General features: G+C 40.4%; 1 protein-coding gene across 1 annotated transcript in view; it reads right to left on the bottom strand.

Moving 5' to 3' along the window:
* ME1 (malic enzyme 1) overlaps positions 1 to 19485 on the bottom strand; it is a 242233-nt gene that overhangs the window by 31565 nt on the left and 191183 nt on the right. The window contains exons 8-9 of the mRNA XM_002714552.5: positions 13945 to 14042; positions 11949 to 12062 (exon numbers count right to left, since the gene is read on the bottom strand). Coding sequence (XP_002714598.2) covers positions 11949 to 12062; positions 13945 to 14042 — 212 coding nt within the window. The remainder of the gene's footprint in view (positions 1 to 11948; positions 12063 to 13944; positions 14043 to 19485) is intronic.

The raw sequence follows: 19485 nt of genomic DNA, 5'->3' as shown, positions 1-19485 counted from the left end.
GACAGGTATATATAAATAATAGATTGCTACTGATAAATGTGTATTCTTCCTCTGCACAGGCATTGGAAGATCTCTTCTACAAGTGCCTACCTTGAATTCACACCTGCCTGGCCAGTGGGCCTGATTTTACCAGCCTGATTTTTCTGTCATGTCATTAGTTATTTATCAAGAATGAGTCCTATCCCTCTTTGGATCTGCAGACAGGGCCTCCTCAGCTCACTGTCAGTAGCATTTCATTGCAATACTTGTAATATAGATATATGTGCTTGCTAGAAGAGTCCAAAATTGTTTTGATGAGTTCCAGGATAGATTAACAGAAGAAAAAAAGGCTGTAATAAAAATGCAACAAGGAGTACAGAATGGTTGTAATTCAAGATAGCAGTAGTAAACCTTATCAACTTTTTTTTTTTTTTTTTTACAGGCAGAGTGGACAGTGAGAGAGACAGACAGAAAGAAAGGTCTTCCTTTTGCTGTTGGTTCACCCTCCAATGGCTGCCACGGCCGGCGCGCTGCAGCCGGCGCACGGCGCTGATCCGATGGCAGGAGCCAGGTACTTCTCCTGGTCTCCCATGGGGTGCAGGGCCCAAGCACTTGGGCCATCCTCCACCTCACTCCCGGGCCACAGCAGAGAGCTGGCCTGGAAGAGGGGCAACCGGGACAGAATCCGGCGCCCCGACCGGGACTAGAACCCGGTGTGCCGGCGCCACAAGGCGGAGGATTAGCCTAGTGAGCCGCGGCGCCGGCAACCTTATCAACATTTAATTTTGTATGTTAAAAATCTTTGCTCCTGGGACTGGGGTTGTGGCATAGCAGGTTAAGCTGCTGCTTGCAGTGCCAGCATCCCATATGGGCACTGGTTTGAGTCCTGGCTACTCCACTTCTGATCCAGCTGATATTTGACTTCTATTATTTTTAGTACCTGTATACAAATTGATAATACTTTTAATGAAATAGAAAAGAGGGAGAAAATAATCAAGCAAATGCTTTTCAACAGACTACAAAATCTCTTAGGAGTTACTATTTTAAAAACACACAAAAAATCAGAGTTTATGAAACGTATTCACCATCATTCAAGGTGGTGAAATTCTGTCTGAAATTCTAATAAAACAAAGGAATGGAAAATTTATCTATACAGTGTGGGGTTTCAAACCCTAGACTTACAGATTATACTCTCATGAAGGAAATAACTCTTTTTTTCAAAATTGCCTTTATAACATATACTGTAACTTTATTCACCATTTCTACCTAAATACTTAACTATAAATTTAAAAATATACAATGAAAAAAATTTAAAAAAAAAAACATAAAACCAAAATCAAACCAAAATTTAATCAGCTTATGTTTGATTCTAGGTAAAGTCTTCCCATTATGATTTCTGTTAATAGCTACTTGGATTTTTAGTGTTTCATCTTAGCATTATTTTGGTTTATTAGAGGCAAAATGTATGCATTTAAAGAATAGAATAAGTCCAGTTTCTTCTGTTTTGTGGCTTTTTGTCCTTCCAAAAAATGTTCAGACCATCATTGTAGAATGCAAACATTAATCATGCTGGCAATGTTCCTTTTTTGTTATCTCTTACATTTTTTATTCTCCCACCCTTTAACTTTTATTTTGGAAGTCTCTTATTTTTAAAAAACAAGTATCAGGGCCAGCGCTGTGACACAGCGGATTAAGGCCCTGGCCTGCAGCACTGGCATCCCATATGGGTGCTGGTTCGAGTCGCAGCTGCTCCACCTCCTATCCAGCTCCCTGATAATGCGCCTGGGAAAGCAGCAGAGGATGACCCAAGCCCTTAGACCCCTCCTGTCGCTCCCCCTCTCCGTGGAGGAACGACACAGGACCCTGCGCTGTTCTTTCGTCTGCTCGGCCCTCCCCGGGTTTGCTGCTGGTTCTTCCCGGGTTGGCTACTATCCCTTCCACCTCCGTGGAAGGGCGGTTCCCCCTGGTCGCTTTCCCCACTTCCGCAGGGGAGTGGCACCCCGCCGGCCGGTTCTCTCGGGGGCTGCACGGGTTCCCTTAGATGTTCCCCATAGATGTTCCTGGTGCATGCCGTCTCTCTCCTCCTTTATAGTCCTTCTCTGCCAATCCCAACTCGGCTGCCCACACGCCGAGTACGCTGCTCTCCAATCAGGAGCAAGTCCTACAGTTAATTGGTTGAACTGGAGGCAGCTGTGCGGAAGCTGTTTACTTCTCTCCCAGCGCCATATTGTGGGAGAGCAGATGCATAGAATAAGTCTTAATTCCAGTAACAGTCTAGTCCGGTTTGCTCCCCACAGATCCCCCTTCCTTTTTATTTTTTTTAGCGTTGATACGCGCCTGTCTTCGGTGTCCCGCGGAACACACTCTGCTCTACTTGCTAGAGTTGCCACAGGCTCTTACAAGTCCTATCAGGCAAACCGAATCCGGGTCCTCTCTTCGCCATGTTGTGAGGAGGTTTTTAGGCGCTGATGCGTGCCTGTGTTCGGTGCCCTGCAGCGCATACTCTGCTCTGCTAGAACTGCCTGCAGGTGTTTACAAAACCTATCAGGCAAACCGAATCCAAGCCTTCTCATTGCCGTATTGTGGGGGAGACTTATTAGTGTTGGTTTGTGCCTATCTTCGGTGACCTGCAGCTCATACTCTGGTCGAGCTGCTTGTTGGCGCTTACCGCCTTAAATCAGGCAGACCGAATCCAAGCCTCCTAATTGCGGTATTGTGGGGAAGCTTTACTGATGTTAATTTGTGCCTGTCTTCGGTGACCTGCGGCTAGCCGCCCAGGTGCTCACCGCCTCACTAATCGGGCAGACCGAATCCAAGCCTTCTAATTGGCATGTTGAGGGGAGGCCTTATTTTTCTCTATTTCTCTATCTCCGGGCATTCCTACCTCTCCCATTTCACTTCTATCTTCCAGCATTCCTATTTCTCTCACTTTACTTCTAAAACTTCTGTTTCTCTTATCCCCGCAGCTTCCCGGCACCTCGCCCCGCCGGCGGGTTCCCGGCTCTGCGCCGCTTCAGCCCGCGCGCCTCTCTCATCTGCGCAGCTTCCCGGCTTTGCGCGGCTCGGCTTTGCGCGGCTCGGCTTCGCGGTCTCCACGCTTAACCCTTTCGCGTCTGAACCACGGCCTACGCCAGCGTTCCCTATCTATTCACGCCCCGTGCTCTCTCTGCACGCGGCGGCTTCCGCGAGTAACACAGCGTAGCTTGCGTCTCCGCCACTAGGATTCAATCTAAGTTCCCCGGGCTAGCCTGGCGAATTCAACCCAGCGTACGTCTCCGCCCCACGATCTGGCTTCCCGTCCTTTGCTCCCCGGGCTAATCAGACGGATCCCAATCTGGCTTACGTCTCAGCTTCTGGTTTCAACTTTTCGCCCCCTATTCCCGGGCTAACCTGAGAACCCCAAAGTGGCTTTCGTTTCCGCCTTGGCCTGCCCCCCGCGGCTTCAATTTCCCTAACAGTTTTCTCTACCCGGTATGTTTCCCCAAGCTTTCCTCCAACGATATTCCTCCCTCATTTCTCCTGGCCTCTCCCCACAGTCCGCGTCCGAATCTGTTTGTTCTAGCTTTCACTTTCGCTTTCGACCTTAGAGATTTCTCCCAGCTTCCCCCCGTAGTCCGTATCCGAATCTATGCCTAGGCTTTCAATAGCTTCTTCCGGCTCCTTTTTCGTCCGGCTTTTCCCTAGGCTGTTTGCTAGTCTCTCTCTCCGGTATTTTCCCAGTTCTTCCCGTTTCTTCCCTCCTAGGTTTCCTATCCGTCCTAAGTTTCCTATCCGTCCTAGGTTTTCTATCCGAGTCAGGTTTCCTATCCGAGTCACGGCACCATTATGTCGCTCCCCCTCTCCGTGGAGGAACGACACAGGACCCTGCGCTGTTCTTTCGTCTGCTCGGCCCTCCCCGGGTTTGCTGCTGGTTCTTCCCGGGTTGGCTACTATCCCTTCCACCTCCGTGGAAGGGCGGTTCCCCCTGGTCGCTTTCCCCACTTCCGCAGGGGAGCGGCACCCCGCCGGCCGGTTCTCTCGGGGGCTGCACGGGTTCCCTTAGATGTTCCCCATAGATGTTCCTGGTGCATGCCGTCTCTCTCCTCCTTTATAGTCCTTCTCTGCCAATCCCAACTCGGCTGCCCACACGCCGAGTACGCTGCTCTCCAATCAGGAGCAAGTCCTACAGTTAATTGGTTGAACTGGAGGCAGCTGTGCGGAAGCTGTTTACTTCTCTCCCAGCGCCATATTGTGGGAGAGCAGATGCATAGAATAAGTCTTAATTCCAGTAACAGTCTAGTCCGGTTTGCTCCCCACACCCTCCCTGCATCCACGTAGGAGACTCGGAAGAAGCTCCTTGCTCCTGGCTTCGTATGGGCTCAGCTCTGGCTGTTGCAGCCATTTAGGGGGTGAACCAGTGGATGGGAGACTCTCTCTTTCTATGTTTCAACCTCTCTCTGTAACTCTTTCAAATAAATAAAATAATCTTTTTTAAAAAGGTATCAACTTATTTATATTAATACTAGTTGGCCAAAGTAATATATCAATTGTTTATTGCTATAAAATAATAAAGTATTAAGATATTTGAGTAGTATCAGTGATGAGGTAATTGATTCCAATCAACCTGATATTGATGAATTATTTAAAATACTGGCATTCTATAGCACAAACTCTCCCCAGTGCACCTTATGTTATAAATAATAAATGCTATGGCTGTGATGTTGGATATGAAAACAGAAAACATGCCAGAATTATAATTATCTAGTCTGATGAAGATATACTTCCAAAGATGAGTTGACCTCAATGTTGACTTTTTAATTTTTGGTTTTATGTCTTTAAAACATGAAGGGGGACTGACTTTGAGGCACAGTGGGTTAGGCTGCTGCTTATGACACTGGCATCCCATTGGAATATCGGTTCTAGTCCTGGCTACTCTGTTTCTGATCCAACTCTCTGCTAACGCACCTAGGGAAGCAGCAGCAGATAGTCCAAGTATTTTGGCTCCTGCCGCCCACAATGAAGCCCCAGATGGAGCTCCAGGCTCCAGGCTTCAACCTGGCCCAGCCTTGGCCACGTGGGGAGTGAACCAGCAGATGGAAGATCTCTTTCTCTCTGTCATTCTTTCACATAAATAAAATAAATCTTTCAAAAGTAAAATAGTGGCCCTTCACCAAAAAAACAACTTTGTTCAAAATTTTATATATTATAAATAATTATATTACAAGTTAATAAAATCAATAGAATTATTATTATTGGCTCTCAGGAGATGCTGAAAAAGTACTAAGGATGAGAGAAATAAAATATAAGAGAATCATATACATTTGAAAGCAATGTTATACTAGTTTACTAGTTATTCTAAGATTCATTAGCTCTATAACAAAAATCAATCTAAGAATTTCGGTTGTTTAAAACCATGAGAGGGGCTGGTGTTGTGGTGTAGCAGGTAAAGCCACAGCCTGAGAAGCTTGCATCCCCTATGGGTTCTGGTTCATGTCCTGGCTGCTCTACTCCCCATTCAGCTCCCTGCTAAAGGCTTGGGAAAAGAGTAGTGCAAGATGGCCTAACTTCCTGGGCCCCTGCCATTTGTGTGGGAGACCCATAAGAAATTCCTGGCTCCTGGCTTCAGTCTGGTCCAGCCCTGGCTGTTGTGGACACGTGTGGAATGAACCAGCAAATGAAAGATCGATCTCTCCCTTTCTATCTCTCTCTCTCTGTCTCTCTCTCTCTCTCTGCCTTTCCCTCACTATCTGACTCTTTCTGAATAATAAATAAATATATTTTTTTTTGACAGAGAGAGTGGACAGTGAGAGAGAGAGAGACAGACAGAAAGAAAGCTCTTCCTTTGCTGTTGGTTCACCCTCCAATGGCTGCCGCGGCCGACACACTGCAGCTGGCACACCACGCTGATCCGAAGCCAGGAGCCAGGTGCTTATCCTGGTCTCCCATGGGGTACAGGGCCCAAGCACTTGGGCCATCCTCCACTGCACTCCCTTGGCCACAGCAGAGAGCTGGCCTGGAAGAGGGGTAACTGGGACACAATCCGGTGCCCCGACCAGGACTAGAACCTGGTGTGCCGATGCTGCTAGGCGGAGGATTAGCCTGTTGAGCCGCGGCACCGGCCCTGAATAATAAATAAATATTTTTAAAAATGTATAAAAACATACGAGAAAAAGTGATTAATTGAAAGTCGATGAGTCTCTTTTATATTAAATAGTACAAAGCTATTATATATATAACAACCTTCCAAAATCTAACTCTACCTTGGAAAGCAGAATATATGCACTGCTTTATTTTGGCAAGTAAAAGACTCATGAAGTAAGAGTGACTGATTAGGTTTAGCCAACAATTTCAGCTATTCCAAGTATTGCAATCCACGGAATTTAGAGTCTTGGCTTAGTATATCTATGTTAAAATTATTTGAGGTGCTAAAATCTGTATATTTTATATAGGTTCAACATAAAAATGTCATTACAAACCATAAAACAAAACAATAGTCATAAATTTCCCCTTTAGATTCCTGAATGTTTTACAACCCTGCGGTCTACACAATTTATATAGCTTCTTCCTTAGCTCCAACAATTTACATGCTGATGATCCCCAAACCTCTATCTCCCCAAACCAAGACCCTTATCCTGAGTGTCAGTCCTGTATCTCCAACTACTGAGGGGCCAGCTCTACTGAGGGATCCAAAGCCATTTTTTTAATTAATTAATTAATTAATTTTTTGACAGGCAGAGTGGACAGTGAGAGAGAGAGACAGAGAGAAAGGGCCTCCTTTGCCGTTGGTTCACCCTCCAGCCGCCGCGGCTGGTGCACTGCGCTGATCCGATGGCAGGAGCCAGGTGCTTCTCCTGGTCTCCCATGGGGTGCAGGGCCCAAGCACTTGGGCCATCCTCCACTGCACTCCCTGGCCACAGCAGAGAGTTGGTTTGGAAGAGGGGCAACTGGGACAGAATCCGGTGCCCCGACCAGGACTAGAACCCGGTGTGCCGGCGCCGCAAGGCGGAGGATTAGCCTAGTGAGCTGCGGTGCTGGCCCCAAAGCCATTTTAAACTTGCTATGTACTGACGGATCTTATTATCTTTCCCTTAAACTGGTCTGTTCTTCTAAAAATTGACATATATAATAATTGCTTGTATTTATAGGGTATAATAACTTGACACATGTATATAGCATGCAGTGATCAAATCAGGGTAGTCAGCCATTTCTACCTCTTTTTTTTTTTTTTTCCAGTATTCTAGCATTTTATTGAATCAGGCAAGGAATCTCCACATTGTTGTACATACAAGTTTATATACAGTTATAAGGGCATGTCACTTGTCACAAAGATACAGCTGAACAGTTGGTTGGCAAGTCTAGAATTCTGAGAACATTCAAAGAGTAAACACAGTAAAAAGTCATGCAAGTTCTAGAACAGTGAATCATGATGGAGCTCACTCAATTTATCCTTTATCTTCAAAATGCATATGGTATCTTTAACCAGAAAAAAATGAATCTGACAACCAGTAGGTTGTCTCTGGTTGACATTTATCTCCCTAAGGACTATCGAGCCTCTCTGTCACTGGCCTGTCTGACTGGAAATAACCCTAAGCACACAGGTTTTCTGGAAAGATTTACTGCTGTAAAATGCATGCCCCTTATTCATATTACCCCTTAAAGTCAAGGAGCTTTGCTTAAAGCATTTATCTGTATGATACCTAAACCAGGAATCCCAGCTATGACCTTCTCATGTATTTACACTGAATATGGGCCCACAACAAACCACGTGAAGATTAAAGAGAGTGTGAGTAGAGAAACAATTCAGTGAGCCTGTCATTACCTAGGTCTATTGTAGCTTAGCTAAGTGACACTAAGTTTAAGAATCTTAAGAAACCTTATGGACATTTTCTTCGGTGGTAGTTTTGAACTTTTAGGTTTAAAATGATAACTGGACTTCACACAGCCTCATACTGATTTGTCCAGATCTACATCTAATATATACTCCACATCCTAATGAGTAGGTAGACAAGATCAAAGGCCGTTTTATAAGCTTTACTTTCCCATAACCTTTACTTCCCCTCCGCCACTCCTCCTGTGGAAGCTCCCCAATGTAAGCCAAAAGGTCAATTCTGGATTTAAACTTGTCTGAACTCGGATTATAAGAGTTAACATGCAAATACAGGGACAAAGTTAAATTCATTTGTCAACAGCAAACATTATAGATGTATGCTACAAACCTGCTAAACAGAAGACCCGGAGAAAACAAAGATGACAACACCCACATTAAATAAAAAAAAAAAAAAATCTTGAAGGTAGTTTTATTTTATAGCAACTGAATTTATCCATCAAATGCTTCATGACCACAAAATGTTTCTGAAACTAAAACTAAAAGAGGGTTTCAGGGAGTTGGGAATACATGTTAGATACTAACGACCTTCAAGCTCTGAAGATGTCATTACATGAAGAAAACAATGAGAAACCCTGTTCCTGGAAATCACGTACAGGTAACATATGGAGATCACTGTCTCCGATACAGACACTGTGGTAGGCAAAAACTACCTTGCTCTTTATACATTATGGAAGACACTGCCCCCCATAATGTGAGTTAGGTTTCTGACAAAGGTACTGGAAATTTTGCAAAACTGGAATTTAAGCTATATCCTGGATAAATGTAGCCACAAAATTCTGCATGAGCAGTACCCACAGCCTTTAGGTGACATTTATTTAGAACATGGTTTAGAATGTAGTTCATTATATTCAGGAGAACTATCATTTTTATCTGGTCAGCTAAATACAAGTCTAACTTGATTAGCTATCCCTAATTAAATTTAATTTTTTCTTTAGCTTTTTAATTTTTTGGGGGGGATTGCAGCTGTTTTCTAAAACCCACTATAGTGTTGATCATGAAGGCAAAACTTCCAGTATCTGTTGGGTTTTATTAGCAGATGCTGCTTTTATTAAAAAAAAAAAAAAACGACAGTATAACTGTCATAATTATGGAAGGCACTGCTTCCGATAATTATCTTCTATAAAAAACATCATTTATAGTGAACTCTGTCACTGATAAATAAACAATAAATATCTCAATGCCAAAATGATAGAAAGCTTTCCCAAAATATTAACACTTTGGCCAAAATTTGGCAGTGTGTTCCTTAAGGTCTGACAAACTGAATCTGAACACCTAAAACTGGTTCTCTTTCAAAATACTTTGGAAAAAACAAAACCAACAAAGAACTAAACAAAGACTTGTGGGGCAGGGGACAGAGGAAAAGAAAACCCACTAAGTCTTTGGCTTCTGGTCTCCTCTTCTTATAAATATTGAGGTTAACACATTAAGGCCTCACTCCTGCAATAAATAGTTGAACCTCATTTCATCCATTTCTACCTCCTTAAACATGTATCATTTCTTTATGCTGGGAAGTTTTCAATCCTCTTTTCCAGTTCTTCATAAAACATATAATGTTGCAAACTGTAATCATCCTACTATGTTAGGGATTAGGAAGGGAACTGTAGAAGGAGGCGATATAGTTGGAAGGTACCAAAGCACAGTTACATAGCAAGATAAGTTCAAGTAGTATGTTCTTTATTCTTTTTTTTTTTTTTTTAATTAATGACTGTAGCACTTACCTGGACACCCAAGGAGACCAGCTAGACTTCTTTCTCTACTATTCTCTGTTCTTCCTTCCATATTTAACCAACTACTAAGTATACCAATCTTGTTTCCCAAATATCTAGCCAATCAAGCTTCTTTTACACAACTCCAGGGTTCGGCTCCAGCTAATTTTTATCTGGACGACTGTAACAGTTTTACAACTCAATTCCTTTTCCCAGTGTCCCTCATTTCATCTACCAAAATGCCATGAGAAGGACAAAGAGACAAAGCCCCTGTGTAAGCTTAACTGCTCATCTTCAGGATTCAGAATATTTTGTCACATGTCCTCTACTTCCTTTCAAATCTTACCCTTAAATCTGTCTTATAAAAAATATTTTCTTTTGTACATGTTACTTGCTCTGCCTGGAAATTTGATAATTAATTATTATATTAATATTTATTATCAGGTATGTACTAGACACTGTATAGGATTTTTAAAATTTTTTTTATTTAGTAAATATAAATTTCCTAAGTACAGTTTATGGATTATGATAGCTCCCCTCCCCCATAATTTCCCTCCCACTCGCACCCCTCCCATCTCCCGCTCCCTCTCCCATTTCATTCACATCAAGATTAATTTTCAATTCTCTTTATCTGTATAGGATTTTTTTTTAAAATATAAGGAGATGGAAGGCAATCCTTAGTTTCAATCAAGATCTCTGAAGGAACAACCCACCATACCTTGTTTCAGTTTGGGATACAGGGGTTTATGATACCTATGGAGTCTTCAGATGAACTTCTTAACTCTTCCTTATTAACTTTGCTTAAGAGACAACTTGTCTTGGGATCTTCCTCAATATTCCCATTCTCCTGTTTAACACAGTTAGGACCTTCACCTCCTGCATACCCTGGCACTTTGAGTATATTTCTATAATAACACTTTTACATAGTACTGTAACACATGGCTTGAGTTTTTCCCACTATGCTATGAACTTCCTGAGATCAAAGGCTTTATTTTGTCCTCAGAGTTTAGAACATTGCCTGACTCACAGGTTTAATTTAGTAAATGTTCTTATTTCATGTCTACAACCTATCTCATGTCACCACAGTTTATAAATTTTTATAGTTTGCTAATTCTTCAAAGTAAAAATTTTTAAGCCAAGAAATTATAAAAAATTTTCTATAAAAATATGAAAATCTCTGTCTTTATATATATATTTGTTATAAATTTAAGACAAAAAAATCTCTGAATAATAATTTTTAAAAAACTAATATTTTTCTTGCTTTATAGGAACATAAATAGAATTAGAATTTGGAACATACAAAACAGCATTAAAAGCAATTAAAGTAATGTGTAATATGTACTGATATATGTCCTCTATACCTTTTAAATACAACTATGTTTTTAAATAAAATTATAATATAATACTTTAGAGATTTTTATTCATATTATTAATCCTGTAGTGTGTCATTTATTGTTCTTTGAAAACAATTTTAAGCCTAAATACTGTACTTATATGACTAGTCCACAATTTAATAATTATTCTTTATTTAGGTAACATATCACTGTTATATTTATTGTGTGATAAACTCTCAGTATTATAAATAATACTGTCGTAGCATCATTTACAGGAAAGATACTTAGAATGAAAACTACTGTCTCAGAAGCATAAACTTTTAATTGCCCTACACACACATAAAACATCTTTTCAGAGCATTTGTACACATTCACATTTATTTCTACATTAAATTCTAGAAGACATTGTTTATCACTGGTTACTCCTTAAAATTCATCTTCACACAGGAAGGGGATTTGTATGCCTTTTTTCTAGCAGTTTGAAGAAGAGTTTTTGATATGCACATGTGGCATATAACTTTTTGGTGACATGGTCACATTCCTATTCTAATTTAGTTCTCACAAAACCCCTAAGAACTGGGCACTATTATCTCCACCAAAGCTAGGCAAACAGAGGTTCAAGTATGTTAACATTCAAACAAGTCCTTATTTCAGGAATTTCCTTTCAAACTCCCAAGACTTTGTTTTTAGCAGGTAAAAAAAAATAGCTATCTCTGTTTTCTTCCTTCTTTTCTAGAAAGTGTACAATATGACAGATAGCTCTTAATAAAAGGTGCCATACTTGGGTGTTTCATCTGTATCAGTATCAAACTGCCTCAGCTGAAAGCTAAAGTAATTCAAGAGCACTAGCAGTTCATGACTGTATGGAGCCTACCCCCATCACACAGATACAATGTATTCCTGAGTCAGTTGAATCAATATTACTGTATGACATGAATATTCCTATGAAATGGCCATTCTTAACACATTTGTAAAGGGGGGGTTGAAATAGAAGTAGTATTTGAAATGGTCATCAGAATGGCGTACTCATTTCTCTTCCGTTTAAAATTGAGAGATTCTTACCTTAACTATTAATCCTTTTGAGTCAACAAGCCATATCTTTTTGATGGCCTTCTCTTTTGGTAAGCCTTCTTTTTCCATGGCCATTACAATCAGATGTGCAATCCCTAAGGCAGCCTGAGAAAAAGGTCATGAAGACAAAAATGTTAAAAGTATGCAATTCCACACAGTATCTTATCAAGGGTTTGTATTTTCTTCATTTTGTCCTTGCTCTCAAGGAATTATAAAACGGCTGTCTGTTAAGCTAAAGAAATATCTTCATTCATTTATACTGGGGCCAAATATTTGTCACATTTGGGTTAAGACAAATGACAATCATTTACTCTTCTAACTACAACACAACCACTAATATATGATTTGCTATTTAGCCACAGATAAATCAGTGATAATCTTGATTGTCAGCATCTTTAATTCTACTAATACAATCAAGATTTGCTCCAAAAGGAAAATACTGAACTTAAAATAATGAACTAGTCAACCTTGCTCTTTAGACTGTATTTTATTGTTAAGTTCAAGCTCCTCTAATTGCATTTGAAGAATTAAGCCTGGTCATTTGGACGGGAACTTGACCAATTAGGCAACAGAATGAAACTGACAAAAATAAAATCTGCATTCCCGAGTATTTACTTATTCTCTTGATTTGGATAAAGAAAAGTGCTGTGAAATTTCTTGCAAGATTAAAGGAATCAGCTCCCTTGGTATTTGGCAAACTTTGTTACAATCTGTGAAATTTCTATTATCTTTTCAGGGATAAACTAAGCGCCAGATTGAGTCATTCAACCATGAACACTTCTGCCCTGCTGAGTACCAAGAACTGGCCCATGCCATTCATCAAAAACCCTTTGGAAATTCAAAGAGATTTACTAAAATTAAATATAGCATGTAATAATCCATGAAATAAAGAACTCAAACATTAATGAGCTGTTGGTTAACCTTGATTTTCATTTCAATTTGAAAGTAAGTCTGTAATTTACAATCTAAGTAGTTTCATGTATTTAAATCCTGGCATTTAAGTTCTAGTTCATGCTTTTTGCTTTATTTTGAAAAAAAAAAAAAGAAAATGAAAACACAATATATATACAATAGTATAATATGTTGTTTTGGTTAATATTCATATTATTTTATAAATTTTAAAGTTTCTTAAAATATATATCCATGAATCATTTTTCTATTTGTTAACTTCTACAGAGATTTTGGAAATGCTCCTATCAGAAGCTCAAATGCAACTAACATTTAAATTTCTATTTTAGGGGCGAATTATTTTTACTGTGGTCTGCTTTTCTTCTTTAGAATGACTAAACTATAGAAAGTAATAACAGAAAACAATATAATTTGGTCTTGCTACAGTCTCCTTCCACAGTTTAAAATATTTTGGTTCTTTTGCATGTGAACAATTATAATGTACCATAAACTCAATTCATCTAATTTATCTAATTCAAACTATTTTTTTCCCTAAAAGGATGTACACAGGGTCTTTAAAAAGTTCATGGAAATGGATGTTAAGAAAAAAAAACACATGAGTGTCAATACAGAAAATAAATTTATCTTTTAATTCTGTTTTCCATTTACTTTTTTGAAGTATCCTCAAACACAGTTATATATGTACGCATTGAGTCTAAATTAAGAAAGCTTTCGTATGTGACACTAGAGGATACCAAAAGTCAGATACACAAGTTAAATACCTACAGACTTCCATATATAATCATACATTATGAACGTTTTTTCTGCACAGTATCTTAAATATACACTAAAAAGGATGATGCCAGCTTTGGTAATCTTATAAATGTAAAACTGTAAAAATATCTTGTACCTCTATGCTAAAGTCTCCTCACGAAAAGTTAAAATGCCTGAACACCTAATTTTGGAATCTTCAATAATGCCTATAGTTGTAATATACAAGATATGTGAAAGGATACCTTAAAACTTGATTTAGTAAATAATTAAACTAATGATATATTCATTGGTTTAGGGGAATAAAAGCATTATATAAAGCAAGTACCTCTCCAGCTCCTTGGAATAGCACTGTTTGATCAGACAGTTTGTTCTTGGTTATTCGAAGAGCTGCAAGGAGACCTGCAACTGCAACAGATGCTGTTCCTGAAACAAGTAATAAATATCCTTGAGCAATCCTCAAACAGATTCTGCCAAATTCTAAGCCTTAACTCATCTCTGGAAACCATTACATAAAAGGTTCACAGACAAAAAAAACCCCCAAGGTTGTCTGTTCCATGCTTACTTATGAGGTGAAATTTTCAGGCCACTGATATCAATATTTTAAGATAGCGGCTGGGGCCGGCGCTGCGGTGCAGCAGGTTAAAGCCCTGGCCTGAAGTGCCAGCATCCGATATGGGCACCAGTTCTAGTCCCAGCTGCTCCTCTTCCGATCCAGCTCTCTGCCATGGCCTCAGAAAGCAGGCCACATGGGAGATCTGGAAGAAGCTCCTGGCTCCTGGCTTTGGATCTGCTCAGCTCTGGCCATTGTGGCCACTTGGGGAGTGAACCAGTGGATGGAAGACCTCTCTCTCTGTCTCTGCCTCTCACTGTCTGTAACTCCACCTCTCAAATAAAAAAAAAGAGAGCAGCTTATTACTATTCTTGAAATTTTCCCCAAAAGAATAGACCATAACTTATTTTGGTGATACAATTGGTGACATCGAAGTCTGGATTCTTATATGGATTCCAGCTTGACTCAATTACTTGCCAAAAGAATTGAGAGATAATTCTCATTTGTATTTTCACTATATGGTATAGATGAATAACAACTGATATTTAATTCTTCCACCTCATTACTCTTAGTGTTTTGAAATCTCTTATTGATTCCTTTCATACAAAGGAAGCACATGGTAACTGTTTGCAGCTAATGGTATTGATGGTAATAGTGTTGTGGATACATTTGGAATTTAATGTTTTTAACTTTTCAAAGTAAAAATTTTAATTTTTCAAAGTTAACAAATAAAATCTAATTGCATGGCATTCTTTAATTGTCTTTGTATATGTTAATCATTGGTGGATCCCAAATACACTAGACAAAATTAAAGCAAAATGTTTAGGATAAAAACTGCGTTTTCTGTATCACACCTCACAGGCATAGAGACTCTACCAGTTCTAATTATATTACCTCACCATGTACGCTTTCACAGATCACAAAGCAGTCCTCTTTCTTTGAACATAATTATACAGCTAAGCTCTCTATGGGTTATGCCTGAACTAAAACAGTGCAGCTCCTTGCAGTGCTCTCTGGCTGTATCTACATTTTACTACTCTAAAGTCACATTCTACCTATGTTTCCTAGATCATTCAACTGGGTGGTAAAGTCTAGTTAAAATTTAAATACCCTTATTTGGTTAAACCACACATTGGGATAGATGTAATGAATGACACAATGAAGAAGTGTTATATATGCCAAAGACCAATATATCTTTCATTAAAGAATGACCTCTATTAGTGAAATAACTTGTTAGACCTGATTAGAATTACTATATATTACTAGTAAGGGAGATGGATGTGCAATCAAACAATTGTAAAACTTACATGCCAACAAATAGATCAGAGAGGTAAGAACTAGAAGTAGCAAGAGGAGGGTGAATTTACCTAGGCAGGGACCAAGGCATATAGAGTACCTATCATCTGAGCACCTGTGCTGAGGGATTCGTGTGAGATATCCAGGACCTCAGATGAGAGGATTTACTGAGCAGGAAAAGTACATGCAGAGACATGGAGACAAGGATGACTTCCTATTTAAAATTGGAGGTTGAATACACAATTAGTATTCCTTCCACAAAATTCTGTTAAAACAACAGAAAACAGCTTTAAAAATGAAACTAGAAGAGGGTAGCAGCAAAATTTTAGGAGCTAGAAGGCTTATAAACGGGCAAATGGAAACTGACTTAATAGACTTGAATAATCTAAATTGCTGGCTAGCAGTGGGGGTTGATAAGAAGTGACCAGATAAATCAAAACTCAAAAAGTCCATCTGTAAGAGGTACTATGCACTTCTAGAAGTGGGGATGAAAGATCTAAAACCACAAAGTTGGTCAAAAGTCTGTTAAGCAGCTAGAATTCAAATCTGCTTCTTTCTCCTGCAAATGGATTAGGTGACCTGTGGGGAGCAACTCAGACTAGACTAAGTTACTGGAATTAAGACTTATTCTATGCATCTGCTCTCCCACAATATGGCGCTGGGAGAGGAGGAAACAGCTTCTACACAGCTGCCTCCAGTTCAACCAATAAACAGCAGGACCTGCTCCTGATTGGAGGAGAGCAGCGTACTTGGCGTGTGGGTAGCAGAGTTGGGATTGGTGGAAGAGGACTATAAAGGAGGAGAGAGACACTATGCACCAGGAACATCTAAGGGGAACATCTATCTGAAGGAACACCTGTGCAGCCCCCGAGAGAGCCGGCCGGCGGTGTGCCGCTCCCCCGCGGAAGTGGGGAAAGTGGCAGGGGGAACCGCCCTTCCACGGAGATGGAAGGGACGGTAGCCAACCCGGGAAGAACCAGCAGCAAACCCGGGAAGGGCCGAGCAGACAAAAGAACAGCGCAGGGTCCTGTGTCATTCCTCCACGAAGACGGGGAGCGACAGTGACCCTCCAGCATACTGGAAGTTTCAACAAATCAAGCTAGAGACATACATGAAGAGAGGTTCTGGACTGTAAGACACTGGGCACAATTAGCAGACAGGAAGCCATAATGAAAATAAGAATAAATGAAAATTTACATACTTAACATGGAGATTCCAATCTGTTCCTACTCAGCTCAAAAAATACTGGCAGAAAGCTAGTATCAGGAGAGAGACTGGAAAAAGCTTTTCTTGGAATCTGAGAAGTGTAACAAAAAAGATCCAAAGAGACTGACAGGGAGGTTCTCTAAGAAAATGGCTTAAAGGTCTAAATTTCTATCCAAAGTCTTTGATATTTAAGATAATTTTAGATCACTAGTACAATAAATTTTAAGTATATTTTTGTTAATCTAATACTTTTTGTAAAATACTATTTTTAAAAAACACATATGTCCAAAAAAGAAGGAAAAATGTTCCCTCAAGGGTCCAGTGTAAAAACATTTATTTACATAGTATGGCTGTAATGGTTAGAGAATTATTTTCATTGGCACAGGAATGCAATTTCTGTGCCCACAGTGGGGAAAGTATTACATCTGTGGTAAAAATATCACAAATATTACATAATGGTAAAAATATAATATTAAAAAGGTAAAAAAGAAATACATGGAGGAAATGTGTCTTTAGGACACAATTTTGGTAGAGAGAAACACACAATATGGCTTGGTCATATCTAGTCAGAACCTTAATAACTTGCCAAAGGTTTTCTCTAGGTAGAGATTACACATTTTTCTCAAACATATCTTTTTTGTTTTCTAAGGCAGTAATACTCTAAAATTCCTGGGTAAAAATTAGCAGACTATTTATGTGCAGATCACATCTTGGCCCAGATTAGTTGGGGTAATAAGCTAACTATTTAATGCCTGTATAGTGGGGACCTGTTTGGAGGAATATTCTGCTGTGGATTCCCAGGGCTTTTTTCACATTCACTGCTCTTTTTTTTTCTTTTTAAGGTTTATTTACTTATTTGAAAGTCAGAGTTATACAGAGAGAGGGAGAGGCAGAGAGGCAAAGAGGCAGAGAAAGAGAGAGAGAGAGAGAGAGAGAGAGAGAAAGAGAGAAAGAGAGGTCTTTCATCTGCTGGTTCACTCCCCAGTTAGCCGCAACAGCCAGAGCTACACTGATCCGAAGCCAGGAGCCAGGAGCTCCTTCTGGGTCTCCCATGGGGGTACAGGGCCATCTCTACTGCTTTTCCTGGCCATAGCAGAGAGCAGGATGGGAAGTGGAGCACCCGGGACTCAAACTGGCACCCATATGGGATGCCAGCACTGCAAGCCGCAGCTTTACCCACTACACCACAGCGCCGGCCCCACATTCACTGCTCTTGAACTTGGTTTAGCTCTCGTCAGATTTCCTGTGTTCTAGTTTTTAATTCTGATGGACCCTGGGCACTGATCACTGAGTTTCTAACCTTGGTTGATGGAAATTATGACTCTAATTGCTATTTTCTTTGTTTGATGACTGTATTTAGTATTCGTTTTCTTAAACTGAACTGATTTCCAATAATTCTGCAGAATGTTTCAAATGCATTACTACTGGTCCTTTATACAACAATATATTTATTTGAGAGGCAGAGAGATAGAGAGAGCTCTCACACTTGCTGGTTCATTTTCCCAAATGCCTGCAGTGACCAGGATTGGGAACACTCAAGACAGGAACCAGGAACTCAAATGCATGCCCCCTACATTGGGCATTGGAACCAAACTACTTGAACCATCACTGATGCTTTTCTGTGTCTGCATTAGCATCTTTCACTTAAAAAAATGTATTTTATTTATTTGAAATTCACAGTTAGAGAGAGAGAGGCGGGGGGGGGGGGGGGGACAGAGAGAGGTCTTCCATCCGCTGGTTCACTCTCCAAACGGCCACAATGGCAGGGGCTAAGTCAGGCCGAAGATGTGAGCCAGGAACTTCTGGGTCTCCCACATAGGTGCAGGGGCCTAAGCACTTGGGCTATCCTCCCTCTTTCCCAGATGCATTAGCAGGGAGCAGGATTGGAAGTGCATCAGTTGGGACTCTAACCGGCACCCAAGTGGGATGCCCTCATCACAGATGGTGGCTTTACCTCCTACACAACACCACCAACCCCTGGTCTTTCACACTTTTATATGGACATTTCTCTAAGACACACAAAACTGAAAGATATATGGTATTAGAGAAAGGAAGATATACTGTTGTTCAACAGCTTACTGGAGACTATTTGTAGACTACTGCAAAATGAATTGGTAAGAGATTTAAAGACACTGGTCTGCAAAGTCTGTGTTTGTACCATCAAAAGTACTCTTGTCATACACAATAACTTCAAGTTAGGTTTGCAACACATTAAAATTACCTAGAAATTTCCATATTATACCATTTTTGAAAACTTTCAAATATCCATTTCTTATGAATAAATACTCAAAAGAATTTTAATATAAAAAGAGAAGAAAGCAAAGCTTAAATAACATAAGAAATCCTGTAATGAAAATGTGCAATAATCATGAATTTACTAAGGTCGCAACATAATTTTCATCACTAAGGCTTTGTGAAAAGGGAAAATTGTGGGGAGCAACCAAGACTAGACTAAATTACTGGAACTGCTAGGACTAATTCTATGCATCTGACCTCCCATCAAACGGTGCTGAGAGAGAGTAAACAACTTCTACACAGCTGCCTCACCAATTTGACTAATAAGCTGCAGGAGCTGATCCTGCTCCTGATTGGAGGAGAGCAGCATGCTCAGTGTGTGGGTAGCAGAGTTGGGATTGGTGGAAGAGGACTATAAAGGAGGAGAGAGACAGCATGCACCAGGAACATCTGAGGAACATCTGAGCAACTCCTGAGAGAGCCGGCCGGCGGTGTGCCGCTCCACCATGGAAGTGGGAAAAGCAGCAGGGGTGCCGCCCCTCCGCAGAGGCGGGGGGGGGGGGGAGGGAGGCGCAGGGT

Source organism: Oryctolagus cuniculus, chromosome 5, assembly GCF_964237555.1.
Source record: "Oryctolagus cuniculus chromosome 5, mOryCun1.1, whole genome shotgun sequence".
Classification (NCBI taxonomy): domain Eukaryota; kingdom Metazoa; phylum Chordata; class Mammalia; order Lagomorpha; family Leporidae; genus Oryctolagus; species Oryctolagus cuniculus.
This window is presented reverse-complemented; position numbering and strand designations above follow the sequence as displayed.